The following is a 20,311-nucleotide window of genomic DNA, read 5'->3' as shown; positions in this document are numbered from 1 at the left end:
AAAGCCTGTTGATTTCACCTTTTCAGTGTCTCTTGAATTTGCCCCCTTCTTTCTTCTTATCCTGCCTCTGTTCCAGTATAGGCCCTCTTCATCTCACACCTGGTCTCCCTGTTACAAGTCTGTCCATCTTCCCTTCAGGCACTAAGGTAATTTTCTTAAACTTAAAGTCACTTTATCCCCTCCCCCTCCTACTCAGTAAACTCCAGTGGCTTGCTGTTACTTCCAGGATTAAGTACCAGATGCTCTGTTTAGCATTCAGAATTCTTAATAAGCTAACCCCCTTCTACCTTTTCAGTTTTCTTATACCTTACTCTCTAACACATATTCTTCTATCCAGTGATACCAGCCTTCTGTTTATTCCACAAATAAGACACTCCATCTCTGGAATCCTGGCTTTTTCTCTGGCTGTCCTCCATGCCAGGAATGCTCTTCCTCTTTCACCACTCTGGCTGTTGACCTCCTTGGCTTCCTTTAAGTCCCAAGTAAAATCTCACCTTCTACAGGAAGCCTTCCCCACCCCTTCTTAATTCAATGCCTTCCCTCTGTTAATCATTTCCTATTTATCCTGTATACAGCTTGCTTTATAAATATTTTTTTTGTTTTTATATTCTCTCTCCCTTAAATTGTACGTTCTTTTGAGAGCGGGGGACTGTCTTTTGCCTCTTTTTTTATCCCTAGCACTTACCACGGTACCTGACACATTGTAGATGCTTAACAAATGTTTATAGATTGGTTAGTTGATTATCTACCCTGTATATATCTTGTGTTACCTGATTATTTACCTGTTGTCTGTTCCATTAGAATGTGAGCTTCTTGAGGGCAGGGAATATTTTTGCCCCCGTATTTGTTTCCACTGCTTAGCACAGTACACTTAATAATCATTTGTTGGCTGTATTATTACACTGCAAATTTATTGATAATCCCTGGTATTTGTATAATATCTTATATTTTTCAAAGTTCTTTTACGCATTGATCCTTGCAACATTTCTGAGCATTTAAAATAAAGAAAATGAAGTATGGAGAGCTTGCGATTTTTCTAGCCACATAATAATTCATTAGGTGAATGGAGATTACTGACTAGATTCAGCGTTCTTTTCACTATAAGCAATTATAGCTGTAATTTTCTGTCATTTTCAGAGTTGAATCATTTCAGCAGTAAAGAATCCAGCAGACCTCAATGTTTTGTGAAGTACTATTTTCATCTTTTGCTTGAGAGAATTCTGAAACTACCAAGTAGCTTTGACAAGTATTTGTGTGAGTGAATCCTTTGTGAAGGTTATACAGATAGATGTTTTCATGAAGAGAGGTGAAAAGCCGGAAGGGTATAGACAAATGAGGCCTAAGACCTTTCCTGCCAGTAACTACACTGGCAGTAGCAGGCAAATGTTGCAAGAAATACGGGAGTCTCTTAGGAATTTACCTAAACCATCAGATGCTGCAAAAGCTGAGCATAATATGAGCAAAATGACAACTGAAGATCCTCGACAAGGCCGAAATCCACCCAAATTTGTGACATATCATAAAGCTTTGCAAGAAATACGAAACTCTCTACTCCCATTTGCAAATGAAGCCAATTCATCCACCAGGAGTGCATCAGAAGTTAATCGACAAATGCTACAAGATATGCAAATTGCTGGATTTGATGAGGTAAGAACTTTTAATGACACTATAGAATATTTCATTTATTTAGACCCAAGATTTACTATAGGATAAGGATAGGCACTGGACCTGTGATTTCATTAATATGGAAAAATCCCAGATAGGAAAGACCTTATATCAATAAGGTTGGTATCTTCTCTGCAACTTACAGTCTTAGAGTTGCCTAGAGTGGAAGATGACAAAATACATTCCACATTCCAAATCTGGCCCAATTCCTATGCCAGTGGTTTACTGAGTCCTGGTCTAAAGCTTAGAGAAGTTAAGTGCCTGACCAGGGTTAAATAGCCATGATATTAGGGGCAGGATTCAAAGCTGGATTTGAGACCAGCTTTTACAAAATTAAGTATAGGTCATGCTAAATACTGATTTTTAGATTGCTTTGTTTTCTAAACACAGGCTCTACCACCAAGTAATAAAGAAGTGATTTGAATCTGAAGCACGAAAATTGGTTGAGATGTGTTGTATGTGTATACACACATTTTTTTATGTCACCTACAAAAATTTCTGGTAGTCCTAATACCATTTATTCATTTACATGAGCCTACCACCTTAGTGTCTAAGTACAATAAAAAAACCACAAAAATCACAACTTATTCTCCCTTTCCTGGAGTGGCCTGGGAATCCAAAGGACAGAGTCTGGAGTCAGAAATACTCAGTATAGTATTTTAGAGAGGAGAGTGAATCTGTAGGATGATGAGCTAGGTAACCAATATAGAAGTAGAAATAGCTGTCTCTATAGGGGAATGGCAGTGGGAAGGATGATGATATGTTCACTTCTAGAGGACTGTAGGTTTTCATTGATGGACAGCTTTCAGTCTTATCTATAAAAATAGTATAGCTAATTCAGATGTTATATAATACATTATTGTTAGTACTGAGAATCTCTTTTGTGTCTTTTCCTTGATAGACCTATTTATCTTTTGTTTAGGCTGTTAAATTTTCTTCTCTTTCCTAATAACACACTTTATAATTGGAAACTTTGGGGGTAAAATACAGAGGTTATATTGAGTTTGACCATAGATAGTCACTATCTGTCTAGATAATCTGTAATTAAATAGTCAAGAAGTGATTTTTCCTTTTAAAAACAAAATCATTAAGTATTGATTAATTGAGAAGAGGAAAAAAGATAGGAAAACAGCAATAATAGAAAGCTTGTAAAGTCTATAATGAAACTACAGAGGAAAAGTAGTTTATTCTACTTGCTATTTGTTCAGTTGTTATTGCTGTTTTGTAAACATTTCATACTTAATAGTTTTTGAAGTATTGAAGATTAAAACAAAAACTTAGATGTATATTTTCTTTGAATGAATTTTATGAATTAGGTAATTGATGTAATAGGCATCTCCAGAACAGTGCATTTTTAATTCCAGAATGATGGACTAAAGAAAAAAGCAATAAAAAGACTCTATTGATCTCAGGTTCTCCTTTGTGAGTATTGCTGGGAAAGAGAATGTATGTATAAAATCACATATCTGATCAGTCTTTAAAAAAAAATTTGACTAAAGTACATGGGGAAATAGATAACAAAACTAAATGGTTGAGGTCTACACTGTGCTACCCATTTCCAAACTCTGCTGATCTGACCAAAAAAGATAAGCCAGAAAGAAGTTAAGAAATGAATAGAATTTAAGAAAAATTAGATATCATAGATCTCTGGCAAAAATTACTGAGTAGGAATGAAAAAGATTATATGCATATCTCAGCTATATGTATATTTGATACACATATCAGCATATTCATTGTGTGTGTGTGTGTGTGTGTGTGTGTGTGTGTGTAGCAAAATTTTCCACATACTAGGCAACAGCTCAGCAAACTACAGCATGCAAGCCAAAGCCAACCTGCTAGTTGTTTTCATACCACCCTGGGCTAAGACTGGTTTTGTATTTTAAAATAAAGTTATTTAAGTATGTAAAAGTCATTTTAAGCAGGGGAAATTGGAGGAGGATGCAGATTTGGCGCTCTGTACGTAGTTTATCAACTCCTGGCTCACATATAAAAATCTCAAAGCAGTATGGAAAATTGTAAATATGAAATGCATGCGTTATGGACCATAACACAAAGGTCTTTGAAGAAAAGAGCCAAACGTAAATGATGTTAAATAATTTAATTCTTAAAAATTGATGAATCAGAGGACAAATAATAGAACTAATAGATACTTTTTCATCAAAGAAAGTGACTATAATGAGACAACATGCCAAAACTTTTGGGATGTTGCCAAAGCAATCCCTAGGGGAAAATTAATATCTCTGAACATTTTCATCAACCAAAGAGAGAAAGAACAGATCAGTAAAGTAGGCATACATTTTTTTAAAAATAGAAAAGCAACAAATCAAGAAACTTCAACTTAACACAAAAATTAGAATTTCTGAAAATCAAGTAAGAAATTAACAAAATTGGAATCAATAAATTCAGAGTTTATTAAAATCTAGGGATTTTTTGTGGGGGGAGATTTTTTTAAAAGGCAAAACATTAGCTGGTATGATTTTTTTTAAGAGAGGAAATCCACATTAATAAAAAATGAAAATGGAAGCTCCATAACAAATGAAGGAGAAATAAAAATATTAAAAACTATTTTGCTTATATGCCAACAAAACTCATAGCATAAATGAAATGGGTGGATATTAGCAAAAAAAAAATAGTCAAATTAACAGAACAAGAAATAGATAGTTTAAATGATCCAATCTTATGCAAGAATTGAACATACCATGAATGAACTCCAAAAGGGGGGAAAACATGACCAGATGGATTTACAAGTGAATTCTACCAAATGTTCAAAGAACAGTGCATTCAATATAATGTAAATTGTTTGCCCAAATAGGAAAAGAAGAAATGCTATCAAATTCTTTCTGTATTTAAAAATAAGGCCTTGATTTCTAACCTTGAGAGAAAAAGCAGAGAAAAAAAACTACAGAATAAACTGTTCATTCCTAATGAATTTCAAAAAAACTATTGAGGATAATGTTAACATATGGTTCACAGAAACAAATTGAAAAGATTTTATTAAAATTAAAAACAAATTTTAAAAATGATCATATTGGATTTCTACTAGGAATGCAGGGTTGGTTCATTAGTAGGAAAGCTATAAATATAATAAGCTGTATTAATAAGAAAAAAACCACATGGTTATATCAATAGATGCGGAAAAGGCTTTTAACAAAAAACTCCCTTTTGTAAAAAACAAGCAAAAAAACCCCACTCTAAGTCAAAGGAATAAGCAGGCCTTTCCATAATATGGTAAATAGTAGACTGGCTATAAAATAAAGAGCCAATGAAGATTATTGTGTAATTGAAGAAAGCTAGAGGTCTTACCAGCACAATCTGGGTAAAGCAAAGATAACCCACTTTTATCACCACTTTTATTTGATATGGTGCTAGAAATGCAAACTATAACAACACAAAAAAGAAAATAAACTGAGGAAGCAAATATAGGTAGAGAAGAAACAGTTGTCACTTTTTACAAATGTTAATGGTCTACTTAGAGAACCCAAAAGATTCAGGAAAAAAACCCCAGATATCATCGTTTCTGTATATGAACAACAAAAAGGGAAACCCAACTGTAAAAGATAGAGAAATTCTATTAAAATATTAATTGGTTATGATTGGGCCATTCCAATACAATAAAAATGACTACTACCTAAATGAATTCATTTATTTGATACCATATAAAATCAAATTACCAAAGCGTTGCTTTTTAAAACTAGAAAAAATAAAATTCTCTTGGAGAAATAAAAAGTCAAGAAATTCAGAGGGAAAAAATGAAAAAAGAGTGGCAAGGAAGGGTACCTAGCAGTACCAGATCTCCAACTATTCTACAAAGCACTAATAATGAAAACTTTTGGTACTGGTTAAAAATGGGAAAATGGACCAGATAGACATACAATATAAGAGCCAAGAAACAAATGAATATGGTAGCATTGTTTTTTACTTCTCCCTGCCCCCAAACCTGAGTAAATTAAATCTTCAGTGAAGTAAAGACTCAATATTTCAACAAAAACTGCTGGGCGAACTGGAATCTGGTCTGCAGAAAATTAGGTTTAGATCAACATACCATATTTCACAATAAACTCCAAATGAATACAGTACCTAAATATTTCTATTAACATCTAAATATTAATAGAATAGACAGGCAGGGAACGAGATATTTTCATATTTATATATTAGGGAAGAGTTGTTGACCAAACAAGAGACAAGGAAAGCAAATGAACAGCTTTTAATGACTGGAAAGCTTATGTATAAACAAAATTAATGCAGCTAAAATTAGAAAGGGAATGGGTAATTGGGGAAAAAAATTTTAGCTGAGAAAGAACTAATATTCAAGTTATTTTGGGAACTTATGCAAATATATAAAAGCAGAAGCCATTCCCCAATACATAGGAAGTTCTCAAAAGAAGGAATATAAGCTATCAGCATATTAAAACATGCTCCAAATCACTATGATAAAAGAAATATGACTTAAAATAATTCTGAGTTTCTATCTCATACTCATTAAATTGACAGAGGATGAAAAAGAAAAATTACATTTCTTTGAAAGGTTTGTTGGAGGACAGATATACTAATGCACTATTGGTGCTATGTTCTAAGCCATTCTGGAAAGCAATTTGAAACTGTTTCCAAAAAAGTACTAAACTGAATGATATTTGATTTTGATAGATCACAGAAAACAGAAATGGACCTATATTTACAAAGTCTTTTATAGCAGAACTTGTTATTTTAACAAAAACTGGAAGATGAGGGGATACATATCTACTGGAGAAGGACCAAATAGATTATGGTGTTTGAAAGTAATGGAAAATTGTTGTGCTGTGAAAAAGATGGATTCAGAAAACACTAGGAAGCCTGATATGAACTGATGCAAAGTGAAGTGACAGAACCAGGAGAACAATTTATATAATGACTATATCATTGTAAAGAAATGCAGCCTTGAAAAATTTAGGACCTCTTATCAATTCAGGGATCAACTCCAGAACACGTAATGGTGAAGTGTGCTGTTAAGTTCCTGACAAATCATAGACTACTCGATATACAGAATGAGACACATTTTCAGACATGAGTAATATATGAATTTGTTTTGCTGAGGAAGGGTTTTGTTTTCTTTTAATTTGGAAGGTACATTAGCTAATGATAGTGATGCCCTCCAGGAAAGAAAAAAGTCATTGAAACTTTTTTTAAATGCCCAGAAAAGAACAAAAGAAAGTTCAGTAGCACAGCTTTGAAACCAACATATTGAATTTGTTACATAATTTTTTAAAAATAGTCTTAAGTAACTTACATTTTCTTATGAAATCTTCTTTCTCTTATATGTGAAAATACTCATGTCTTTTGGTGTTTGTCTAGTTCAGGAAAACAAAAAATGAAAATTTTATTTTCACTGCTGCAAAGGTCCTTTAGATTGTAGGTAAAGCAAACATACCTCTATTAGTCACAGTCAGTATCTGCCTTCTGGTAAAGTAGAAAGAGCACTGGATTTGGAATCAGTCTTAAATTTAAGACCCAGCTCTGCCATTTACTTGGGCAAGTCACCTAATGAATGAATAATTAAATGAATAAATAAACAAAATGAAAAGGCATTGTCCTCTTCATAACACAGTAAGAAGCAGTAGAAAAGAGGAAAGGGAAGGAAGGAAAAAAGGAAGGAAGGAAACAACTCTATGCTAAGTGCTCTACCAGTATCATCTCATTTGATCTTTTTAGCTACACCTAAATTAAGTTGCAACTGCCAGGCAAATGGCAAGGCTCAGAATTTCTAAAAGTTCAGTAGTGAAGTACATGGCAAGACCCAGGGGTCCTCAGCAAGTCATATAGCAGCATCCACATTTCTTGAGGGTATAGTGGCAGGGTATACATTGAGACCCTCGAAGTCTTCAAATGAGATAATATTTATAGAGTGCTTAGTGGAGTGCCTAGTACACATTAGGTGCTATATAAATGTTTGTTCTCCCGTCCACACTTTCAGAAAGATAGTAGTTGGTGTGAGCTGCAGTATCTACTAATAGGGCAGGGGGTCTGGAAGGTTGTGGCATAGCGTCATTGGGAAGTGAGGAGAGGATTAGACTATCTCTCTGAGTTAGAACAAGGATTCTTCATTCTCTCTGACAGGAATTAGAAATAAGACATTAATTTCTCTGATCTTCATTTTCCCGATATGTAAAACAGAGATCTGAAAAGGCACTTAACCTTGATGGTCTTCAAATATCTTTCAGAATTTAATCCAGTGTCCTAGACTCATGCCTCTCAATTTAAATATGAAAATTCCATGACTGAACTCCTCAGTTTTGGCCACCCAGTATGTATTTTCTCAGCTGCCCCTAAATTGCTTATCAGTGCATCATCTTCATATTTTTCTTCTACTGTCTTTATACCTTTATGTATAACGATATCAGCATATTTGTTTTAAGTTATAAGCTCCAAGAGGACACAAACCAAATCAATGTAGTTCCCTTGGTATAGTGCTCTGTGCAGTTAAGCACTTAATAAATGTTCTTGATGGTGAAGCAATATAGCATTTGATCAAAGCAATGGTGTTTAATGAAAATGCCTTACTTCTGTGAAAACGTTTGAGTAGGCTGAATTATCATTTTGAAATCCTATTATTAACTACATTATGTTTTTACATATGTTAACAAAGTGATTAGGGTTAAAATCCACCATCTGACACCTATACCAGCTTACTGAGTGTCCACCTTACCAAGCTACTTAACTTCTGTTTGTTCCAGGCAAATCCAGTCTGGGAATGTGACAGAGGAAATTACCATACTGAAAGTTAACCATATTTTTAAAATCACAGATCTTGTTTCTCTGTACATGAAATAAAAGCAATAATGATATTTAAGTTACAAAGCAGTTCTTTTTACGAGATAATTAACAAGTGATATCAAAAAATTCAAATGTAGTTCAAGAATTTTTTTGAATTATGAGATTATGTAGTTTTTTAAATAGACTTTTTTCTATGACTAGGTTCTTGTGTTTGAAATTTAGGTCGTATCTTGGAGGTCTCAGACAATATACTTGTTCTCAGCAATTTAGAAGAGTTGATTTTTTTCCCTTTTTGTAAACTTCCTTCTAGGATATGGTTATACGAGCACTTCGACAAACTAATAATAAAAGTATAGAAGCGGCAATTGAATTCATTAGCAAAATGAGTTACCAAGATAGTCGAAGAGAACAGATGGCTGCAGCCGCTGCAAGACCTGTTAATGCAGGCCCAAAACCACCAGGTATGTTCATCCAGACATTTTTCTCTGTATTTTTTCATTATAGTGTAAGCTAATCAAGTAGCTTCCATTACCACATAAGTATTTGTTTTAAGTTTTTTCTTTGCTTTTAGAAAATAAATTATTTTTTGTAATTCTAGAAATTAATAAGCTTGATTTAGAATAATTTTATTATAATTTTCTCTATTAAATTCTCCTGTAATCTCTCATCATGGCACAGAGATGGCCTTGAGTTCTTAAAGGCAGTACCAGTGGAATTTAAGTTGTGAGTATGGACCTGGCAGTGATGTTATATGTCTTTCATCTGAGGGTCCAGAGAGGCTCATTATTACAATATTGACCACCTAGGCAATGGATTGTTTTCAGCATAGCAATTCTTTTTTATTTTTTATTTTTATTATTATTATTATTTTGTTTTCAGTGTTCTGCAATCACTTCCATGTGTCTTAGATTTTTTCCCCTCCCTCTCCCTCTTTCTGTCTTACTTCCTCACTTCCTCCCCGATATGGCATACAGTTCTATATAGGTTCTACACATACATTCCTATTAAATACATTTTCACCTTAGTCATGTTGCATAGAAGAATTACAATAAATGGGAGAAATCATAAAACAAACTAAAACATAACACAAAAGAAAATGATCTGCTTCATTCTATGATCCAATTCCATAGTTCTTTCTCTGGATGTGGAAGGCATTTTACCTTAAGAGTCCATTGGGAATTTTTTAGGTCCTTGCATTGCTGTGAATGACTAAGTCTACCAGAAAAATTCCTTGCACACTGTGGTTGTTGCTCTGTATTAAGTTCTCCTGGTTCTGCTCCTTTCACTCAGCATCGGTTCATATAAGTCTTTCCAGGCCTCTCTGAGGTCTTCCTGTTCTTCATTTCTTATAGCACAATAGTATTTCATTATATTCATATACCACAATTTATTCAGCCATTCCCCAACTGATGGGCATCCCCTTGATTTCCAGTTTTTGGCCACCACAAAGAGAGCTGCTATGAATATTTTTGTACATGTGGGACCCTTTCCCATTTCTGTGATCTCTTTGGGGATAGAGTCCTAGAAGCAATATTGCTGGGTCAAAGGGTATGCACATTTTTGTAGCCCTTTGGGCATAGTTCCAAATTGCTCTCCAGAATGGTTGGATCAGTTCACAGCTCCACCAACAATGAATTAGTGTTCCGACTCTCCACATCTTCTCCAACATTTATCATCTTCCTGAGCCATAGCAGTTCTTAAGGACCATCTACTAAAGCCTAGAAGAATTGTGATCTGTTCTGATGTCAGGAATGTTCATGAGAATGTAATCATAGGTTCTTAAATAGCTGAAGTACAGTTATAGTGTACTAAAATTACTGCTACTGGGTTATGCTGTGGTTGACATATAGGCCTTTTTTTCTGTCCTTAGGTCCCTTAAATTTGGGGGGTTTTGTTTATTTTATTAATTGTAATTGCAGAATTCTCATTTTATTTAGTTCCTCACCATTATCATTTGTTCTGTCCTTTTCTTTAAATATGAACCATGTTGATATGTCACTGTAATGTTATCAGTCATAACTTTGGGAAGAAAGTAAATAAGTTCTAATTAACAGTTACAGTATTTTAGACCGAAATTTACAAAAATTGTATGGCTTTATCTCTTTTGTTTTTTGAAATCAGGTAATATACAACAGTCAGTTAACCGAAAACAAAGCTGGAAAGGTTCTAAAGAATCTTTGGTCCCTCAAAGACATGGCCCACCACTGGGAGAAAGTGTAGTTTTTCGCTCTGAAAGTCCTAACTCTCAGACAGATGTAGGAAGACCTTTATCAGGATCTGGTATAGCAGCATTTTCTCAGGGTCATCCTGGAAATGGACAGAGAGTAAACCCACCACCACCTCCACAAGTAAGGAGTATTACCCCTCCTCCACCACCACCAAGGGGCCAGACTCCCCCTCCAAAAGGTACACCACCCTCATCATGGGAAGCAAACTCTCAAACAAAACGTTATTCTGGGAACATGGACTATATGATTTCTCGTATTTCTCCAGTGCCACCTGGGACATGGCAGGATAGCTACCCTCCACCACCTCTAAACACTTCCCCATTGAATCCTTCTAGTCAGGGACAAAGAGGCATTAATTCTGTCCCTGTTGGCAGGCAACCAATCATCATGCAAAGTTCTAACAACAAATTTAACTTTCCGTCAGGAAGACCTGGAATTCAGAATGGCAATGGTCAAAATGATTTTATGATGCATCAGAATGTTGTCCCTGGTGGCTCTGTGAATCGTCAGCCCCCTCCTCCATATCCTTTATCTCCAACCAACGGGCAAAGTCCTTGTAATTTACAAATACAAACTGGGGGACCTACTACTTCTTCACCATACACAAATGGAAACATTCCTTCATCTATGATGGTGCCAAATAGAAACAGTCACAATATGGAACTTTATAATATAACTGTACCTGGATTACAAACATCCTGGCCTCAGTCATCATCTGCCCCACCCCAGTCATCACCTAGTAGTGGACATGAGATCCCTGCATGGCAGCCTAACATTCCAGTGAGATCAAATTCTTTCAATAACCCATTAGGAAATAGACCAAGTCACTCTGCTAATTCTCAACCTTCAGCTACAACAGTAACTGCTATTACACCAGCCCCTATTCAGCAGCCAGTGAAAAGCATGCGTGTCTTAAAACCAGAACTCCAAACTGCTTTAGCACCTACCCATCCTTCTTGGATTCCACAACCAATTCAAACCACACAGTCAATTCCCTTTTCTGACGGTCCGTCCTCAACTGTGGCAGTTATGCCACCTGTTGCTGAGGCTCCAAATTATCAGGGTCCTCCACCACCATATCCAAAACATTTGCTACACCAGAATTCATCTGTTCCTGCGTATGAATCAGTACCCAAACCTAGCAAAGAAGATCAGCCTTGTGCACCAAGAGAAGATGAAGGGGAAAAGAATTATGAAAATACTGATAGTGGAGATAAAGAAAAGAAACAGATTACAACTTCGCCAGTCCCCGTTAGGAAAAACAAGAGAGATGAAGAAAGAAGGGAATCTCGTATTCAGAGTTACTCTCCTCAGGCATTTAAATTCTTCATGGAACAGCATGTGGAAAATATACTCAAGTCTCATCACCAGCGTCTTCATCGTAAGAAACAGCTAGAAAATGAAATGATGCGGGTAAAACATTTTTTTAAATCTCCTTTGAAATTGTGTGAAATCTGAATACATGTTTATTTAAAGATGATATTGCCCAACATGTTTACATTTCAAATTATTGACTAATATAAAAATAAAACCAATTGATTTTGATATAGCTTTAATCTCCTGAGCATTAGCACAAACTTCATGACATTTTAATTTTGTATTTATTATTTACTTGGTGCATTCTTCCATGAATTTTGGCTTGCATCCAGCTGGATGTCATTATGCTATGTAATTTTGGCATGAAACTCTACATAAAAGTGGTAAGATTTACTTTTTTAGAATTCTGTATGGTAATTTGCTGTACTGAAAACTCAGAGATATGAGTCCTTCTTTTTGCATTATAAACATTTAGTTGAATTAGTAAATTTCTGGTATTGACGTTTTATTCAGTGCATTTAATTTCATTTGACAGTTTGCCAAAGCAAATCTTTTCAGTTATTTTTCCATCTAATAATCAATTTATTAGAAAAATTCAATATATTTAATATATTAATTACAGAAAAATTACACTGCTGAATTCCTAGTACCAGTAACTATTTTCTCATGAAGATATACCACTTACTCAATCTAGAGATATAGTTTATGATTTTCTATTTTTAATTCAGTTGATTTTTTCATTTGTATGTGTTGATAGTTCTAGTAGCTTGTATACATAATTAAATTTCTAAATAAATTAAATTAAATGCCTCTATTATAGTCCTCTTAATATTGAAAATCTAAACTGTGTTTTGAATTTTGAATTTATCAAAGTAGCTCCTTAATGAGGTATGTCTTCAGATTACTGCTTTTAAAACATGTGGAAAGAGGAACACTTTTACTTACTTGATCAAGCCATTCTCTTTAAAGTTGTATTTTTAAATCTGTGAATTTCACAGTATTTTGTTAATTTTATCAACTGAATTTTGTTGAGTTTTGATAATTGCCTTTAAAATGTTTTCAACTTTTGTGTATTTAAGCAAGTAAGATTTCTTACTAAAGTCTGTCTAGGTTTATTTTCTTAGTTTATTTTTCCTTTTTCCTCTTCACTTTCACTAATAGCTGATTTAAACTATTAAGGTGTTGGAAGCTTTGCTGACTTCTGTAGCCTCCATTACTGTGTAGGCAAGTAAGATTTTAGAGCAACAGTTCTATATTAAGACTAGCATGACATACTTTTTAAAACTGCATGAAAATGTGCATCATAACAGAAGCATGAGGTTGCTACATTTTAACTAGTCTTTAGTCTTAAATTTTCTTAATTCTAATTTTTAAAATTGAATTCCATTTCTCTATGGAGCTTTTAATTATTTTATGTATTAGCTAAGAAAAAAGTTGTCATTACCTCTCAATTTTCCATTTACTAAGTTCTTTTTAAAAAAAGTTTTAAAGTGGATCTTTTCTTCTTCCCCTTCCTGTATTATGTTGTGTTGGACTAATATTGTTTTACAATATTTGTTAGCGAATGAGCCTAAAATAAGTGTAGTGACCAAAAGAACCCCCAAAACATCCATTTTGATGAGGAAAGAAATATTTCTTCCATTACATTTTCATATAGAACCTTCAAGGTCAACCTTATTTTGGTTCCCTAAGAAGATAAAAGGAAAAGCTGAGTATTAAAGACTAATATCTTGCTTCTCTTTGAAAATGGTGATTAAAAGATGGTAAGGCTGGGAGAAGCTGCCCACTTTCATTCTTAATGCATTAATTGCAGAAGAATCAACCTAGCTGGGGTGAAACAGTTTTTTCTGTTCATGGGAGAAGCTATTTCACAGCCTTGGATAGAAAGGCAAAGTGGGCCACCTCGAGTAAGAGAGAGGTGTATTTGAGGGCTTGGGCACACCATAAAGAGAGGGCATTTTATGGAGGGTGAGTGTCTCACAGTTTAGTTATGATTTGGGATGGAATATGCATGGAGGGGCAGATGAGAACGCATGTTGAAAGATGTCTCTTGTGGGGTTTAGCACATGGGAACGTTTTTGTTTGGGACAGTACCTTAGGGAGGGTAAGGAAGCTGACTGTCATTACCTTGTCTTTGTTCCTAATAGCAGAATCCTGTCGGCACACTCACCTTGTAAATCATGTATTAACTGTTTCTCAAAATGCACATCTGACATTTAATTTTCTCTTGTGTTTTATAGATTTCTAACATGCTTTATTAAAAATTACTCCACACTTAACCTTCAAGTTATATGCCTGATTTTTCTATATATTTCTAAATGTATAACAAAAATAGTAGGGGGGAAATCTCTCAGTATCTGGATCTAATACTTTGTTTGTTTGTTTAGGTTGGATTATCCCAAGATGCCCAGGATCAAATGAGAAAGATGCTTTGCCAGAAGGAGTCTAATTACATCCGCCTTAAAAGGGCCAAAATGGATAAGTCCATGTTTGTGAAAATAAAAACACTAGGAATAGGTGCATTTGGTGAAGTTTGTCTAGCAAGAAAAGTGGATACTAATGCTTTATATGCAACAAAAACTCTGCGAAAGAAAGATGTGCTGCTTCGAAATCAAGTTGCTCATGTCAAAGCTGAGCGAGATATCCTTGCAGAAGCTGACAATGAATGGGTAGTTCGCCTGTACTATTCATTCCAAGATAAGGACAATTTGTACTTTGTAATGGACTACATTCCTGGAGGTGATATGATGAGCCTGCTAATTAGAATGGGTATCTTTCCAGAAAATTTGGCAAGGTTCTACATAGCAGAACTTACCTGTGCTGTTGAAAGTGTTCATAAAATGGGCTTCATTCATAGGGATATTAAACCTGATAACATTTTGATTGATCGTGATGGTCATATTAAACTGACTGACTTTGGCCTTTGTACAGGCTTTCGATGGACACACGATTCAAAATACTATCAGAGTGGTAAGTAAAAATCAAAATTCATTCATCTGTCCTTAATGTGCTAATATGGGCTGGTGAATCAGAGATTGATAAAGTGGAAAGATGAAAAAATTGGATGTCAGCCACCCTGGTTTCTAGTCCTGTCTCTGCCGTATAACTTTGGATAATAGTAATAACTGTCATCATCAGTATCAGCATAACAACTATTTAAATTTACATGGTGCTTATAACACTGATGTAGGTAATGTGCAAGTATTATATTCCTCATTTTACAGATGAGAAAACCAAGACACCAAAAAGTAAAATGTCTAGGGTATTAAATGGTTCTTAAAATATATCTTTTGACTCACTAGTTCACTGCTAGTCACTTAACTCCTCTAGGTTTCAGTTCCTCATCTAGGCCAGTGAAGAGTTTGGATTTTACTAGAGGGTCCTTTTTATATTAAAATTATCTTTTTTATGACTGTGGGAAGATGAATTTAAGTGATGTGACAGATGCCTAAACTTTTATCAGTATTCTCCATCATAGTTTTATTTTTAAGCTTGTTTAAAATAGTGAAAAGTCTCCTGAAAAAAAATTTTTTTTATCTTTCCTGTAAGTCTATATTTACTGATCACTTAACATTAGACAGATTATTTAATTTTTTACTTTACTAAATGCTACTGACATTTGATAAGTCTCATGCTGAATCTTTTGACTTTGGGAATTTTTTAAGTGCCTTGAGATTAATTTATTCATTCACCAAGCATTAATTGCCTGCTGTACACTTAATACTGTGCTAGGCTTTGAAGATACAAAGACAAAGAACCATCTCTACATTCAAGTAGTGTTCTTTTTTTTTTTTTTTTGCAAAGTAGTTGAGAATGGAACTAGTGAACAGAAAATTAAATACAAAATAAACTTAAAGTTATTTCCTAGGATTAGGACACTAGCAACTGGAGTGATCAAGATGAGCTTCCTGTAAAAGGTGGCACTTGAGCTGAGCTTTGATGGAACTTAGTGATTCAGTGAGCTGGAGTTGAGGATGTACATCAGAAACAGCCTGTATAAAAATACAGAAATAGTCTGAGGTAGAATGTCACATGGGGGAACAACGAAGCAAGCTAGTTTGTCTGTGGTGCCCAATATAATTTGTGAAGTAGAATATTGTAAAATAATCCTGTGGTAAGTGGGAGCCAGAAAGTGAAAAATTTTAAGACCAAAAATAAGAGTTTGTGTTTTTCCTAGAGGAAAGAGTCAGCCACTGCATCTTCTTGAGCAGGGAAATATCATCAGACCTGTGCTTTGGGAATGTCAATTTGGCATCTATGTAGAAGGAGCTCTTAGAGAAGGGAGAGAAACTGAGACCAGTTAGGAAACTGTTGTTAACAGTCCAAGTGATAGGTGATGAAGGCCCAATCTAAGATGATAGCCATATAAGTGGAAAGAAGAGGATAGGTGTGAGATCTATAGGGGATATAAACTGTTGACCCGTAGCAATTAACTGAGTGGGAGAGACTGGGAATAGTCGAGACTACAAACCTGGGTGACTAAAAGGATGGCGGTGAGAGATTGGCTGTGCCTTAGCAGAAATAAAGTTAGAAAGAAAAGAGAGTTTGAGGGGAAAAGATTTTTTTCGTTTGAAACGCAATAAGTTTGAAATGCATAGGCTACTTGGAAATATATCATGGGCATTTGGTAATCCAGGTCTAGAGTTCAGCAGAAAGACTTGGATCTATAGATCTGAGAATCATCTGCAGAGAGCATAGTTAAAGAGAAAGAAGAGAAGAGGGCCCAAGACAGCCCTGGATTACACTATGCCTAAATGGGATGGAACATGGATAGTAATTGGTGACCACAAGGCTGTTATTGACCACTCTTTGTGGATAGGTTTCTTGTCCTTTTTATTCACCCTCCATATTTGCCTTGTAACTTCAGCTCAAACAGCAATAAATAACATCATTAAAGAGTATAGTCAATGTCTAGCCATCACCTTTGAACTAGTAAGCATTGTGTCTTCTCTTAAACTAGTACATGAAGACAAAAATATTGTTGACCAGAGGTTCATAACACCCGTACTAGCAGAGCCTTCAGAGGCCATGTAGTCTAAACTCTTCATTTTAGAATTGAGGAAACTGGGGCCTAAGAAGGATAAGTGATTTGCAATAGATTACCTTGGTTATAAGCATCAAGTGGTATTAGATCACTGAACTATAAGATTGAAAAGTTTGGTTTATAGCATTCATTTAATTCTTACCCATATTATCATATGGGTAATAATATAATATAATATATATATAATATATTATCCTGAATGTTTTTAATCTTATCATATAGGTGATCATCCACGTCAGGATAGCATGGATTTCAGTAATGAATGGGGTGACCCAGCCAACTGTCGATGTGGCGATAGATTGAAACCTCTAGAGAGAAGAGCAGCACGCCAGCACCAACGTTGTCTGGCACATTCGCTGGTTGGGACTCCCAATTATATCGCTCCAGAAGTGTTGTTACGAACAGGTACCATACTTTTTGCTATTAATTTATAAGAATTACATTCATGTAGAATAAACAGAATTTGTTTTAGACTATACCTTACTTTATCATATTTGTAATAAAAATGTTCATGTTATTGAAATCTGTGTAATAAAACAGTATTTTTATAACTTAATATTCTTGTGCTTGATATTTATTTCTAAATTATTGCTATTGAATCTGTATATGTATAAACTTCCTTTAATGTAGCATACTGGGATTTTATTTTAGGCTATACACAGTTGTGCGATTGGTGGAGTGTTGGTGTAATTCTTTTTGAAATGTTGGTGGGGCAGCCTCCCTTCCTGGCACAAACACCATTAGAAACACAAATGAAGGTAAGGTAAAAGATCTATATGACAGTATCTTATTGCAAGTCAACCTGACTAGATAGTCATGAGACTTATTTAATATTTCCTAACATATTTGGTTTTTTGGTTTCTTAGTCCATAACATATTAGTAGCAACAAATTAGTCAGGAGGAGGAAGAGATTATTAAAGACAGACACAGTTGTAGCAAATATACAAAAGAGACGCAAAAAAAAAGTAAAAACAGAATAAGATTTTCATAATTACAAGTAAGTCATCAAAGAAAAACTGAATAATTTAATAGAGGACATTGAATATAAAGTTTTCTTATCTTCTAGAAGGATACTTAAGGTCTTACTGTGCTACTTCTTCATGGAATGGTGGTTTCTGAAAAACTATGACAATAGAGTGCAAATACTGGCAGGTCTTAGTAAGCTAGAAAGGCTTCAAGTAGGTGGTGGGTTATATATCTGTTGTCTGGGGCTGAGCCTACCTGAGTTCAGAATGAGAGGGCATATCATGAAGTTGGACTTAAGGTATTGGGGTTTTCAGCCAAAGGAAACCTTAAGTACCATCTTTTGAATTCTAGAGGGGTTGTAAAGAGCATCAAGTAGAGAGTGGCACACTGTTTTCCCACTCATGCATTCTTGAAATACTGAAATATTTTCTATAAACCAATGGTTACTTCCCCCAATGTCCTATTCTGATACCTCACTGTGCAGAAGATATCAGTTAGATCTCAAAGACCAGGCCAGTGGACTGCAGCATCTGGCAGATAACTCCCATGCCAGAAAGCCTCTGAGTTGGGATCTGATAACAGATTATAGTTCTTTTGTTCCAAGGATTGGTGTAAATAACAAATAGTTAACATTTATATAGCAATTTAAGGTTTTCAAAGCACTTAACAAATATATTATTTGATCCTCAAAGCAACCCTGAAAGGGAAGGTAGTTGCTATTAATATCCCATTTTACAATTGAGGAAACAGAGGCGAGTAGGCATTAAGTGACTAGCTCAAGGTCACACAGCTAGTAAGTGCCTGAAGCTGGATTTAAATTCACTTCTTCCTAACCCCCAGGTTCAGTGCTTTATCCACTGCACCAAGTAGCGATCTCACCTAGCTGTTAATTAGCTAACTATGGAGAGGATCATTATTAGAAGTTTGGTCTCAGTTTTTGAATGGTTGAAAACTTTTAAAACTAAATTTGCATACAACTTTATTGGAGTGTAAAGGGGCAGGGCTCAGAAAGGTTTGAAATATCTGTCTGGCTAAAATTTCAATGATATTGAGCTTTATTACATATAAAATGGATCACATTTTACTTTCTTAGATTTTTATAGCATTTTTTTCTCCAAGGAGCTTAACTGATGTTATTTATTAACCATTCTATTTCATATTTTGAGTTTTTTACATTAAAAATTTTTAATTAGTTGTCTGAAGTAGTTTCTTTTTTTTCCTTATATTTCAAGGTTATCAACTGGCAAACAGCTCTTCACATTCCTCAGCAAGCTAAACTGAGTCCAGAAGCCTCTGACCTAATTATTAAACTTTGTCGAGGACCAGAAGACCGCTTAGGGAAGAATGGTGCTGATGAAATAAAAGCTCATCCATTTTTTAAAGCAATTGATTTCTCTAGTGATCTGAGACAGCAGTCTGCTTCATACATTCCTAAAATCACACACCCAACAGATACATCAAATTTTGACCCAGTTGATCCAGATAAATTATGGAGTGAGGATAATGATGAAGGGAATATAAATGACACTCTTAATGGATGGTATAAGAATGGAAAGCATCCTGAGCATGCTTTCTACGAATTTACTTTTCGAAGGTTTTTTGATGATAATGGCTATCCATATAATTATCCCAAGCCTATTGAGTATGAGTATGATAATTTACAAGACTCAGAGCAACAGTCAGATGAAGATGATCACCACACAGGGATGGGGGTCAAAAATGGTGATTTAGTTTATGTTTAGCACACTGGAAAGTAATTGAACTACATTTCTATGGCAGTTATTTTGCAAAAAGACCTCAACTATATTATGAGGTTTCAAGAGAAAAATTATGCAAACATGACAGAGCTGTTTATTTTTGCTCTGTGTACATTATTTTATTTCCCCAAATTATAGGGAATGTATTTCAACTATTAATTTATTCCAGCATTGTTAATCAATAATTTAGGAAAAAAATATTATAAGGAAAATTAAATTATGAACTGAATTTTGTGATCATTTCTTGGTACTTTAAGTACTTAAAACAAGGAAATAGTGATTTGTTATGTATTTGTACATATACTAAGTAATTTTAAAATTTAAAAAAAACTTGGAATTTTGGAAAGACAGTTAACCTTGCTTTTAACCAAATATGAAAAATATCCCACATTTACAGTTCTTTTCATAACCTTGATTTTGATACAAAACTAGGTGTTGCTGGCTCTTTGCTACAATATAAGCTAGAAAAATTAAGCCATCTGGTCAGTGTGTTCTGAAGGCTGATGATAATCTGAATAATTCACATCATGGAACTAGGAAATACAGGGTTGCAACAGTGTCGTTGTTTATCAGGGGTGAAAGTGTT

General features: G+C 34.7%; 1 protein-coding gene across 1 annotated transcript; it reads left to right on the top strand.

Annotated features, from left to right (window-relative positions):
- The first annotated feature begins 1,162 nt into the window (after positions 1-1,162).
- On the top strand, positions 1,163-19,937 carry LATS1 (large tumor suppressor kinase 1). Its single transcript, XM_072643681.1, has 7 exons — positions 1,163-1,647; positions 8,723-8,873; positions 10,534-12,053; positions 14,345-14,927; positions 17,224-17,406; positions 17,653-17,759; positions 19,201-19,937. Exons 1-7 carry the CDS (start codon positions 1,297-1,299, stop codon positions 19,708-19,710), a joined length of 3,405 nt encoding a protein of 1,134 aa, XP_072499782.1. The 5' UTR covers positions 1,163-1,296; the 3' UTR covers positions 19,711-19,937.
- The last annotated feature ends 374 nt before the right edge of the window (positions 19,938-20,311 follow it).

This window comes from Notamacropus eugenii, chromosome 2 (assembly GCF_028372415.1).
Source record: "Notamacropus eugenii isolate mMacEug1 chromosome 2, mMacEug1.pri_v2, whole genome shotgun sequence".
In the NCBI taxonomy this organism is placed as follows: domain Eukaryota; kingdom Metazoa; phylum Chordata; class Mammalia; order Diprotodontia; family Macropodidae; genus Notamacropus; species Notamacropus eugenii.
The sequence above is the reverse complement of the archived record's forward strand: the minus strand, read 5'-3'. Positions and strand labels throughout refer to the sequence as shown.

Coding starts and splice junctions, on each gene's coding strand:
- LATS1 (XM_072643681.1), top strand. CDS start 1,297: ATGAAGAGAGGTGAAAAGCCGGAAGGGTATAGACAAATGAGGCCTAAG. Junction 1,648..8,722: donor AAATTGCTGGATTTGATGAG/GTAAGAACTTTT, acceptor ACTTCCTTCTAG/GATATGGTTATACGAGCACT. Junction 8,874..10,533: donor TGCAGGCCCAAAACCACCAG/GTATGTTCATCC, acceptor TTTTGAAATCAG/GTAATATACAACAGTCAGTT.